At 34.3% G+C, this 13,190-nt stretch overlaps 1 protein-coding gene across 2 annotated transcripts in view; it reads left to right on the forward strand.

Moving 5' to 3' along the window:
- Window positions 1-13,190, forward strand: part of EMSY (EMSY transcriptional repressor, BRCA2 interacting) — a 134,074-nt gene that overhangs the window by 97,085 nt on the left and 23,799 nt on the right. For both annotated transcript variants that reach the window (XM_020286618.2, XM_076002324.1), the window contains exons 15-17: window positions 1,697-1,867; window positions 8,034-8,170; window positions 11,094-11,267. In XM_020286618.2, the coding sequence (XP_020142207.2) occupies window positions 1,697-1,867; window positions 8,034-8,170; window positions 11,094-11,267 (482 nt within the window). The remainder of the gene's footprint in view (window positions 1-1,696; window positions 1,868-8,033; window positions 8,171-11,093; window positions 11,268-13,190) is intronic.

The following is a 13,190-nucleotide window of genomic DNA, read 5'->3' on the forward strand; positions in this document are numbered from 1 at the left end:
TAAAGGTCTATGTAGACATAGCATTTAATCTCCTTTAAGTTTTATTATCTCCATTTTCAGTGACTTGGCATTAAACAACTTGCTAAGGTTACATAGTCAAAAAGAGGTAGAACTGGGGTTTGAACCTATCAAATCTGTTTCACTCCAAAACCTGTGCTTTCTTTTTTTCAGGGGTGGGAGGGTGTAAAATATACCTAACATGAAATTTACCATTTTCAAGTGTACAGTTCTTTGGCATTAAATACATTCACATTGTTGCACAACCATCAGCACCATCCAGAACTTTCTCATTTTCCCAAACTGAAACTCTATACCCATTAAACAATAACTCTTCATTCCCCCACTTCCCCTATCCTCTAGCAACTATTATACTATTTTCTGTATGTGAAGCATGTGCTTTTAAACACTGTTACTATTGTATTAAATTTATAGTGTTTCCCCCAATCATTTCTCCATTTGGCACAGACAGTAGTGTTACAGATATATGATTCCTTATATATATATAAAGGTAGTAGAAAGTGATATGTCTGTGTTTTGAGTCTATATTAGAATAAGTGGTTTTAAGACAAAAGCTTAATAAGAAATTTTTTTCAGTTATAATTCAGCAGATTCAAACTATGAATCCATGTAGCTATTTACTTTGCACTAGATTTTCTGACTCAGATATATCCTTGTAACCAATTTAAACTAATTCTACTTAATGGTCTTTTCCTCCTCCATTTTAAAAATAGTGGCTATATTTTAAAATGATAAATAACTTGATAAAAGCATTTGGGGAGGGGTTGTTGAAAATGGCTATCACAGTGGCCTCTGAATCTAATCATGAAAAAATTATTTTCTTAGAAGAAGGTGTTATCTTAGTCATTTTTTTTCATTCTCCCCAAGGCTATTAATTCCCAGTTTAGGAATAGTCTTTCTGAATTACTGGATTTATAAGAAACAACAACAGACTCTTCTAGTTAGTTTTTTATTCCTGTTTGAGAAAAGAGAAAAGTCTTAGAAATAGTGGGAAAAGGTGTAAAATCTTTTGAGAGACATGAAGAAAAATATCCTTAAGCAGGTCAGTTAAAGTTGAGGATATATGTAAATAGAGAACATTTTAGGCTAAAGAGAAATATTCCTGGCAACTCTTGGCAGCTTCAACTTTAATCTCTACTAAAATGATGGAATAACCCTTTAAAAGGTGGAAATATATTTAGAGGGTAGGAAAGTACAAAACAGTAAAAGTTTGTAAAATTTTAATCAAATAATACTGCCTTATTTGCAGAATGCTGACATTGGGTTTGGCACTGAGACATCATAAAACAGATGCAGAAACCTATAAATCTATAACAAATATCTAAAATGCTCTGGCAGGAAAGATGATTAAATTTAAGTTTCTTTTGGCATAAAACTAGTGGAAGAAGGGTAGTGGAATAAGGGAATAGAATTAGCTCTACTTTTTCTTGGGTTAGTAATTTGATGCAACACATCACAAAATTTTATGTGTAAAATTAATTTAAATTGACTTGGCTGTAGTGTTTGCTATGTGCGTTGAAAACTGGCTGTAAAAATATAAATTACTGTCTTGACACCTTGAAATTCCATTTTCAAGTTAAAGAAATGTAGATTGTATTAAATTATACTTAAACTGTATAAATTATTATTCTTCTATATATAATGACAAGTTTTTCTTTTGGCTTTTCCCTTTTTATAGGCACACAAGCAACCTATACTAGGCCAACAGTGAGCCCATCTATAGGTCGGATGGCTGCAACCCCTGGAGCTGCAACCTATGTGAAAACTACCAGTGGTAGCATCATTACAGTAGTACCCAAATCATTAGCTACCTTGGGGGGCAAGATAATTAGCAGTAATATAGTGTCTGGTAGGTATATCTGAAATATATTAAAGGTATAGATGGCCTTCAGTGAAAGAAAAAAAACATATTTCACTATCGAAGGATTCTGTTTGATCTCAGTTTTCTGCTTAGAAACCGAAAGCTTTGTTTTTATCCTTATATTTAGTGATTAAGTATAGTATTTAGTTTTAATATTCACATATCAAGCTTTGATAGTTCTAAAACAGAAAGACTATTTAGTTGCTTTTAATCAGAATGGAAAGATTATGGTTTATATTTGCATAGATATTTTTCATTTGCAAAGTATTCTCTCATTTATCAATCCATTCTGACCCCATAACAACTCTGAGGTGGTTGGTATTGTGCCAAATCTACAAACGAAGACAGATTTGAGTTTAGAGATATCAAATTGACCTGTCCAAGGCCATACAAGCTAGATAGTGGAAGAAGTAGTATTTGTTTATCTAAATATGTTTGAGGAACATATCTCCTAATTTCAATTACTGATGTCACTTTAGCCTTATTAAAAACAAAAATACTTGAATATCTTTATTTGCTTTTCACCATTTATGTTAACTGTTTGCTTGCTTTGAAAATATTCAGATAGTGAAGGCTAACCATCTGCCTGTTTATTGGTATATTGGAACCATACCTGGGTTTTATTGGCTCATTAATCCCTGCAGTATTTGAGTTGTGGACCCTAACATGGCATCTGTTTTCATTGATTATTATTTTTTAATTATAATGATGTAAATAGACTCTGATTAAGCAAGCCTTATGGACTTTAACTGTCTACTATTTTTGTAGACTAGTCATATGCCCCAGGTGAGTTATTCTAACATTTTAAAGTCAAGGGTTTGAAATTCCTGGCAGTAATTTGATGTTGCTGATAACTCAGGGAGTTAAAACAAAACAAAACAAAAAAACCCAAAGCTGGGCATGGTATTGGCGTAAAGCACTATATTTAAAGCTGTTAATTTTGGCTCTACTTTTAAGTGTAAGTGAGAAAATCTAACGTTTGCCAGACTGAGGAGGGTGAAACTAGTAGGTAAAGAATCATCATACATACTCTGGCTTTTAAGAGAATATTTTAAATAACACAGTTAAATCTTAAATTATAATTTATTATTTGACAATATCTTTAGAATAAAGTACTTAATTAACCATTTGTCAAAAAGTAATCATGTTTTTTATTGGTAGGTAGCTTTTTATGACCTTAAGGATTTTTCTTTGCTTATATATATGAATTTGTAGTACCGTATAGCTTGAGGGAATGTTTAGATATGAAGCCTCTGTTTTCAGACCTTATTCATAATGTAGTTACTTTGTACCTGGTCAAAGCAATACAAAAGCACATTTTCCTATAAACAGACATGGAATGCGAGATATATATCCTATATAAATATACATATTATCCACCTTTGTATTTAGTTATAAAATCATTCATGGTTAGTTGCTATTTCAAGTGTATAGGTATACATAAGAAGAGTTCTTAAACTTCTCCAGCACTATAAGATATACTTGGCATGCAGATGAAACAACTTTTTTCATTCATGGAGCTCATTTTGTCTCTACCTCTGCTTTTCTGTTTGACACTTTTACTCCAAAGAACTTCTCTTCTTCCTTCAAACTGATCTTTATATTATGTCACTATTCTTTTTATAAAGACAGTTTTCTTATTTTATATTCTTGTTGGTCCATGATACTGGAATTATAGGTTAGTTTATTGTTATAATAGTTTTTTAATCCCTATTGTCTATTTATAGTAAACTGATAAGCCTGGTTGAATGAATTTATATGGTTTTCTACTTTCATCCGTGAACAGATGCTGGATTCTAGAGTCCCCTCTCCTCCAAACAAAAAAGAAATATTTTTCTTAAAATATATTCAGACATCTTTCTGTGAGAATAGAAGACTTAAAAAAAAAAAAGCTTTCCCCCATATCTTGGGGGAATTTGGAAAATACAGACAGGTACAAGGAAAATTTAATACCTGTGATTTTTACCATCTATAGTAATGCATTAAAATTTAGGTATATTTGTTTTCATTTTTTTCTATTCACTTGTATAAATGTGTTTGTGTGTATATATTATATTTTAAAAATAATTTAAATTTAATTTAAATTGGGATCTAATATACTTAGTTTTTGTCCTTTTTCATATAGTAATATTGATTTTTTTTCATGCTAATAAGTGTATTTTGACATCTTTTCCAATGGTTACATAATATTCTCTCATATGAGGTACTATTCTTTAACCATTTTCTCATTGTTGAATGTTTTGGGTTGCTTATAGGGTTTTGTGTGTGTGTGTGTGTATGTGTGTGTGTGTGTGTTTGTCATTATAAATAATCATGTGATGAACATTATTATACATAAATTATTTTGTAGAGTTCTTAATCCTCTGTATAATATCCTACAAGGCAAGTTAATGCTTCCAAAGTACTTTCTAGAAAGGTCAAATTTTTCTTTTTAGTGGAATAAGCAATTAAATACAAGCCATGATTATCTTTATAGTTAACTCACATCTTAACAGAGTCAAATATTTATTTATATGTGTATGTATGAGGTTATCAAATTTATAGCTTTTGTTGTGAGCTTTGTTGAAAGTTGATTAAAGAATCATACCCCTTTTAGCAGAAGATTGGATTCTTCAGAAGTGATCTCATTGTCTTGACTCTGAAGGCCTTATGGCTACCATGACAATGGCAGGACTTTATTTTAATTGTCTGTGTTCAGGCAAAGATACTTTTTTCTTTCTTTCTTTCTTTCTTTCTTTCTTTCTTTCTTTCTTTCTTTCTTTCTTTCTTTCTTTCTTTCTTTCCTTTTCTTTTCTTTTCTTTTCTTTTTCTTTCTTTCTTTCTGCAAAGCAACATAAAACATTATACAAGAGATCAGAACTATCAGGTGATTTAAGAATCTGTGAATAGTAAAATCTGAGCCAATAAATTTGTGTTCTTTCGTAAGCCTACCTACCATAATGTCCAAATTTTCACCCTTGTCTTTTTTAAAAATAAGAATTTCTGGAATGTATCAGTATTATAGCCCATTGTGAACCAATTGGGATTCATAGTTATTTGAACCCATTGTGTCTTGACTTTTATAAGTAAAGACTATATATATAGGTGAATTCTTTGATTTGCTATGAGCTAGGTACCGTGGTATGTGCTGTGATATGTAGGGCTGTACATGAGTTTTATTCTCTGTCCTGAAGAATGCTAAACAAATGAACTTGTATAATTCTGTTGTAACATGAGAATTATAGACCAACTACTATGAAAGCATAGAAGATGACTTTTTTCTGTAATGAGTAATACTTCTGTCTTCAAAATAACATAGGTATCCCCTGAAATACAGAAACATGCTCACTGTAATTTCAGGCATTCATAATTGATAATTCTAGTCATAAATTGTATTTTATTTTGATATAATGTTAGACTTGCTTTTCCTTGTGTTATTCCTTTTTCTTCTATTTTCTAACATTCTCCTATTCTCCATTTTCTTAAGCTTATAGACTTGTTTTGCAGCTATCTTATAAATTTACAAACCATTGTGGAAGGGGTTAGATAGTTTAGTTGATATAAATACAATTCACTTGTTAAGCAAGTTTTGTCAAAAAGTGGTCTTTGTACTTTGGTATAGAGTTGAAAGCATGGTTTACATTTCATTGAGGTAGTTTTTAATGCTTACTTTCTAAAACCACTTTTTATTATCAAATATTTGATGAGGCTACAGTGTCAAAAGATCTCTACACAGTCAATCACATATAAAGGATTGGAGTTAATTAAGAATTATAGGCTGGGTACAATGGCTCATGCCTGTAATCCTAGCACTCTGGGAGGCCAAGGTGGAAGTATCACTCAAGGTCAGGAGTTCAAAACCAGCCTGAGCAAGAGCGAGACGCCAGCTCTACTAAAAATAGAAAGAAATTAATTGGCCAACTAAAAATATATATAGAAAAAATTAGCTGGACATGGTGGCTCATGCCTATAGTCCCAGCTACTTGGGAGGCTGAGGCAGAAGGATTGCTTGAGCCCAGGAGTTCGAGGTTGCTGTGAGCTAGGCTGACGCCACAGCACTCTAGCCTAGGCAACACAGTGAGACTCTGTCTCAAAAAAAAAAAAAAAAAAGAATTATAGTTGGTATAAGTGAATAATGGGCAGCTTGGTTATTATGGTTCTTAAAGCCCACTATTCAGAGGCTACAGATAAAGGGGAAAATAGTTGCAAAGCTAGTTCATAGATAAAAGTGCTTTTTTTTTTTGAGACAGAGTCTCACTTTGTTGCCCAGGCTAGAGTGAGTGCCGTGGCGTCAGCCTGGCTCACAGCAACCTCAGTCTCCGGGGCTCAGCGATCCTACTGCCTCAGCCTCCCGAGTAGCTGGGACTACAGGCATGTGCCACCATGCCCGGCTAATTTTTTGTATATATATTTTTAGTTGGTCAATTAATTTATTTCTATTTTTGGTAGAGACGGGGTCTTGCTCAGGCTGGTTTCGAACTCCTGACCTTGAGCAATCCGCCCGCCTCGGCCTCCCAAAGTGCTAGGATTACAGGCGTGAGCCACCACGCCCGGCCTAAAAGTGCTTTTTAATGTAACTTCTGAGTATGTTACCTTGGATGATGAGACATTGGATAACAGCAAGTATACATTATAAAGATATTTTTATAATAATATTGCCCAAATTAACATATAACAGAATTTTCTTATTCTTAGTATAGTTTTATTTCTAAAACTCTAGTAAGGATTGTTAAGGTTATCCAGTGGAAAATAATACAATTTTGCTTAATTTTTCTTTTTGAGAATATATTAGTCATGTTTTTATTGAGTACTTCTTCTGTGTTTAGTCATTGATAAATGATATACAAGCCTGTAGAAGAAGAATATGGCATGTCTTTTTCATAAGCACAGGAAATTATAGGACAAAGGTAGCATTGGGACTGGTATACTCAAGACCAATATGGAAACCAACATACTGAAGAAGAGGTGTATATTGGATAATCCTAAAAATTAGAGTCTGACAAAACCTGGAAACCTAGACAGAGGAGTTTGGGCTTTGTATGGTAGATAATGGGAAGCCATAATGAAGTTCTTTGTTAGATTAGAGTTTATGGTGTATATATTGTGGAGTAGAAACTAATTAGATTGAATTGTTAGATTAAGGGCCGGATTTTGTAGGATTTTGAAACAGTAGAGGGGAAGCTGAAGCTAGGCATACAGGGATTTAGGGAGGTTTTAAACCCATTTGGTATTTTCCAAGTTGTTGGCTTAGGAGAGTTAGTTTATTTTAGGATATTTGATATGACAGAGAGCACCAGGACTATTTATATGATGGAGAAACTTGAAATAGGGATACAGTGTGGGAAAGGAAATGAGGCTTTTGAGTTGGGTCATTGATAACATTTTAAAAGAGGATGTATGTTGGTGACAAATTGAGTTCATTCACATACCCATTGAAAAACTTGAACAACTGTTATTGAATAATTGCCATCCACTGAGCTAAGCACCAAGGAATCATTGACATGACAAAGATACAGTGTGGAACTTAAGGGGCTTTCATTTTGTTGGGGACCACAGGGAGTTAAGACAGGAATGAATTAAAGATTTGCACCAGGATTTCCAACCTCTACAATTAGGAGAATATGGAGCATAAATCTTATAGGGTGATAGATTTGATAGGTAGAGGAGAAGCAGATTGTGGAAGGATGTAAGGGAGAGAACAAGGTAATATTATGTTATGTCTGCATCAGTAGATATAGATCTAAGAATGCCTCATTGGATAGATCTTAATGCTTGAAAATATAAATGAGTTTTACCCCTATACTCTCCAGAGTGCTGCAGATTATAGAAACACACAGTGAGTCTGTGACTTGGTCTGTGTATCAATGTTTACTTTGTCTTTTTTATTCACACAAAAATACATGGCTTATTTCTTTCCGATATTTTTAGATTCTGAGTTTGGTATATAGCTCCTCAGATTCTAAAAAGACGACTGCTTTAAAAGTCAATTCTTAATATTCTCTCATGCTGGGATGACTTACTTACTATTTCAAGCCTTCATTTTTTTCCTCATGACAGTTTCACGTCATCTAGGGATGACATTGACTACATGTATTAATTGTGTATAACCTAAATAGAAATAACCAAATATCACTAGTCCTTAACTCAGGCCTCCTTTTCTTCCCCCTTCTCTAAGGAACGACTACCAAAATTACTACAATCCCAATGACTTCCAAGCCCAATGTGATTGTTGTGCAAAAGACTACAGGAAAAGGAACGACCATTCAAGGCCTCCCGGGCAAAAACGTTGTCACAACATTGCTAAATGCTGGAGTAAGTAAGAGCTTGAACTGCAGACTCAGCAATCCACTGAGGATTTTAAAGACCAGCTATACAAATATTTGCATAAGGACTTCAAAACCCCACAATGGCCCTAATGGCTTGATTTACCACTACTGTGATATAATAACTGTTAAAGCACCACCAACTGATGCCATTTTTCACACTAATTTCTAAAATATGATACTCATACTTGCTCATAGCTAGGTTGCTTATGACCATGATTTAGTGCCTAGCTTGGTCCAGATAGAGAATTCCACTTGCTAAATTTGTAGGAGGACTTCTATTGGAGCAGAGTTTTTTTATTCCTGCTTATGGTAAATAGATGTTGGCCTAGTGTTTGGCCTAGGCTGGGCAAAGAGGAATATTTTGGATTAAGACTACATAATTGATGGAGATTTGTTACTTTTATATTTTTTTCATTTTTACCTCTTTGAGCTAGTAAAAAAAAAAATAATCAAATAAATAATGGATTCATCTATACTTCCAAAGGCAATTGTTAAGAGGTTGAAACCTGGGCTTCAGCTTTCAGTATTGTAGTTGTTTGACCTTGAATGACTTACTCAACTTCTCTTATTCTTAATTTTTCTCATTTGTACAATGGAGATGATGATATTTATTAGGTTATTCAGTAACTGGTGGCTGTTTTAAAATGCTTAGAACTTTGAAAATGCTTAGAACAATACCTGGTACATAGGAAGTCCTCAACCATTGATTTTCTTCCTGTTGTTATTATTCTTGGTACTTAACTATTTAGGCTTGCCTGACACCACTTGAAATGGAATGCTATATTTCATTTAAATAGATTACAGGCCAGGCACAGTGGCTCACACAGGTAATCCTAGCACTTTGGGAGGCCAAGGTGAGATGATCACTTGAGGCCAGGAGTTAAAGACCAGCCTGGGCAGCATAGCAAGACCCCATCTCTACAAAAAATGGAAAAATTAACCAGATGTGGTGCATACCTATAGTCCCAGCTACTCAGGTGGCTGAGGCAAGGGGATTGCTTGAGCCCAGGAGTTTGAGGTTGCAGTGAGCTATGATTAAGCCGCTGTACTCTAGCCCAGCAACAGAGTGAGACCTTGTCTGAAAAGAAAAGAAAAGGAAAGGAAAGGAAAGGAAAGGAAAGGAAAGGGAAGGGAAGGGGAAGGGGAAGGGGAAGAGGAAGGGGAAGGGAAGGAAAGGAAAGGAAAGGAAATGGAATGCTATACTTCATTTAAGTAGATCTCATAAAAGCTTCTTATGCATCACTGTCTTTATAATGTTGATAGGAATCCTGCATTAGATTTTTTCAACATTTTGGAAAAATAGATTATTCTTAGCCTAAATTTACATAGTAAGCCAACAGAAAAGCCACGATTAGAATTAAGATTTTCAGAACTCTTTATAATGTGGTTTGCAATTTCATATAACTTGATGTATAAGAGGGGATGCCCTGTATTCTAGACCCTTATGGTCAGAAAGATCTAAGAGTCACATGTAAATCATAGCTGCTAGGTATATCTGATAGCAACAATTTGATACAGGCAATGCTAGTAAAACAAGTAGATCAGCATGTAAGACATCTTCTTCACCACACAGGCATGTGCAATTGTATTTACCACTTATTCACCTGTGCATGCCCATAACACACATCAAAAGAGCTTTTTCAAAACACAGCCTGCTGGTGGTTTTGTTTGGCCTCTTTGAATGGGTCATCATACTTGGGCAGGGCCCATCAAGCTATTTAATAAATAGGCATGCTTACTTGCAAACAAACTAGTGGCTCTTGGCAAACAAACTAGAGCTCCTTCCAGAGATGCTGCTGTGAACAGTGTATGTGTGTCAAAGTCAGTAATAACACGATTGGCTGGCACTTCAAGTTTCCCTAGATAATTATAGCAGATAGTTAAACTTACTATTTTTATAATCATATTTAGCTCTAAATTCACAGTGATTACTTTTTAGCCAGCTCACCTGGGTGCTTTGTTTTTACTGGCTGCTAAGTTTAGATGGCCACACCTTTAGATGATGATAGCTAAAAATTAAGAAAAACTGATGAAGTAAAAATTCTCAGATCCTTTCGTTTCCATTTTAATTTTTAAAATTTTCATAATTTAGTAAAATCACTGTATTTGAATTTAATTTTGTTAAGTTCAAGTGAAAAGATATCAAGTCCATGAATGACCAGAAAATGATACTGATGAATAAAGTGGTGAAAGTGCAGAAAATGGTGAAGAGTTAATGGGCTTAAGCTATCTAGTTGATAGACTAAAGTGATATTAGTAATGTACTAATAGTAAAACATGGGGAGCAGCCCAAGTTTTTACTTCCTTTTTTTCCATATAACCTTAAAAAGGATATTAAAATCTGTGCTGATTTTAACTCTTGCCCATACTTTTTCACATAGACATTCTGCTATATATATCCTTATAATAGGTGGGACTAAGGGAGTTTGTGTGTGTTTATTTAGCTACTGGTATATTGCATAGTAATTTTTTAATTACATAAATATTCATTTAAGATAAATTAGAAAATAAAGATAAATGTGGAAGGTGAGACCTATAATCCCAACTGTTAGAGATAAACATTTTTAACAGATTACTGTATATTCTTCTGGAGTTTTCTGACCCTATTTTAATATATGTATTCCATGAATGTGACAGTATAATAAATATTCTTACATGAGGTAATTTTTAAAAAGTCACTCATCGGGAAATAATTCCTTCTTTAGATAGGATTGGTCAGATGACTTTTATTAAGATAATTTCAACTAAGAGTAAGATTTTTGATCACTAAGATACATCATACTTTGTTATATAATCTCCAGTTCTTTTCCTATCATCCTGGTAAAACCTTTCTCTGATTTTTCAGTGAGGACAATTTTTATCATTTAAATGCATACAAATCTCTTATATAATCATTGACTTCAATTTAGGGAGAAAAGACTATTCAGACGGTGCCAACGGGAGCAAAGCCAGCTATCATCACTGCTACAAGACCCATCACCAAAATGATTGTAACTCAGCCAAAAGCAATAGGTTCCACAGTTCAACCAGCAGCTAAAATCATCCCAACAAAAATTGTTTATGGGCAGCAAGGTAAAACACAGGTATGCTATAAGATATGGTGATTTTTCTGGGCTCTTATATATTTTAAATTCCTAAAATTTCCAGGTAGAAATTTGAAGGGAAAGATCAACATTCTTTAAAAAAATCAGAATATTAAAAGTTATAACTGAATGTGTATAATTACTCTTCTATTGTCAAAATTGTGTTTTGGCCGGGCGCGGTGGCTCACGCCTGTAATCCTAGCACTTTGGGAGGCCTAGGCGGGCGGATTGCTCAAGGTCAGGAGTTTGAAACCAGCCTGAGCGAGACTCCGTCTCTACCAAAAATAGAAAGAAATTAATTGACCAACTAAAAATATATATACAAGAAAAATTAGCCGGGCATGGTGGTGCATGCCTGTAGTCCCAGCTACTCGGGAGGCTGAGGCAGAAGGATCGCTGAGCCCCGGAGATTGAGGTTGCTGTGAGCCAGGCTGACGCCACGGCACTCACTCTAGCCTGGGCAACAAAGTGAAACTCTGTCTCAAACAAAAAAAAGACAAAAAAAAAAAACTTGTGTTTTGACAGTACTTTTTTAAAATGTCCAAATATTTGTGTCATTCTATGAGCAAGGATTGTGGGAAAGAATCCCTTTAGAATAAAATTTTTTGAAGATACATATTGTTATTTGAGGGATGGTTAATTGAGGGAGGATAGTAGTTATTCATAATCTCTCAAAAATATTTACTTTTCATAAGCTAACATAGCCTTCAAAAGCATTTTATTTGCTTATAAAATTTACTTTACTTGAACCCTACATAATGGAGAAGCTAGAAATGTGTTCATTTTTCAACCAATAGAAGGTAAGGGAACTTTTCTGAATATTTGCCTAGGAATATGAGGCTTGGTATTTAATCATATATTGCTAGGCTAGTAATTATCTTGTAGCTGCTTTAACTGTTTTCCTGAGAATGTCAAAGGAAGCAGTATCAGCTTTAGTTGACAAATACTATCCTAGAAGTTTTATAAAAGGTGTTAATTTACCTATAAACTAATAATTTGCTTTCAGAATCTGTTCCTTCAGAATTGTAGTCAAATAGTTTACATATCTAAAACATAAGTTTTGTGACAAGTTCAAATTGCCTATTGAGTTCAACTGTAACAAATTCATTTGCTCCATCATCTAAGCTGGTGTAATCATTTTTTGATTCTTGAACTCTTGGAAATGGGTGATTCAGTAGAGTCCAGAAAAGTTTAGAATCATATATATATATACATATATATATATATATGTATATACAAATAAAAATAATTGTGATGAGTTAACATTTTTATTCAATTGAAGTTAACTCCTAGAGTTTAGATTTTTAAGTGGAAAGGTCCAGTTTGAAAATTTTCTCCCATTTCACTTGTTTCAGTGTTTGTGATTTTGACTTTCACAAAAGTAGTCGATCCACCACATATTCCATGTCCCTTCCTATAGTTGTGTAAATCAGTGGTCCACAACCTTTTTGGCACCAGGGACTGGTTTCATGGAAGACAATTTTTCCACAGACCGGGGGTGGGGGGGTGGGGGTGGGGTTTGGGATGATTCAAGTGTATTACATTTATTGTGCACTTTATTTCTATCATTATTACATTGTAATATATAATGAAATAATTATACAACTCACCATAATGCAGAATCAGTGGGAGCCCTGAGCTTATTTTCCTACAACTAGATGGTTCCATCTGGGGGTGATGGAAGTCAGTGACTGATCTTACAGGAGTTGGAGCACATGTGGTGATGCGAGTGATGGGGAGCAGCTGTAAATACAGATGAAGCTTCACTTGCCTGCTGCTCGCCTCCTGCTGTGCGGCCCAGTTTCTAACAGGACAGAGACCAGTAATGGGCCATGGCCCTGGGGATTGGGGACCACAGGTCTAAATCAGTGTTCCTCTGGGGGTTTCTTCAAAGATTACTTAGGTTCCAAGCAAGTTTACTTT

The sequence above is a fragment of the Microcebus murinus genome, chromosome 4 (genome assembly GCF_040939455.1).
Source record: "Microcebus murinus isolate Inina chromosome 4, M.murinus_Inina_mat1.0, whole genome shotgun sequence".
Taxonomy (NCBI): domain Eukaryota; kingdom Metazoa; phylum Chordata; class Mammalia; order Primates; family Cheirogaleidae; genus Microcebus; species Microcebus murinus.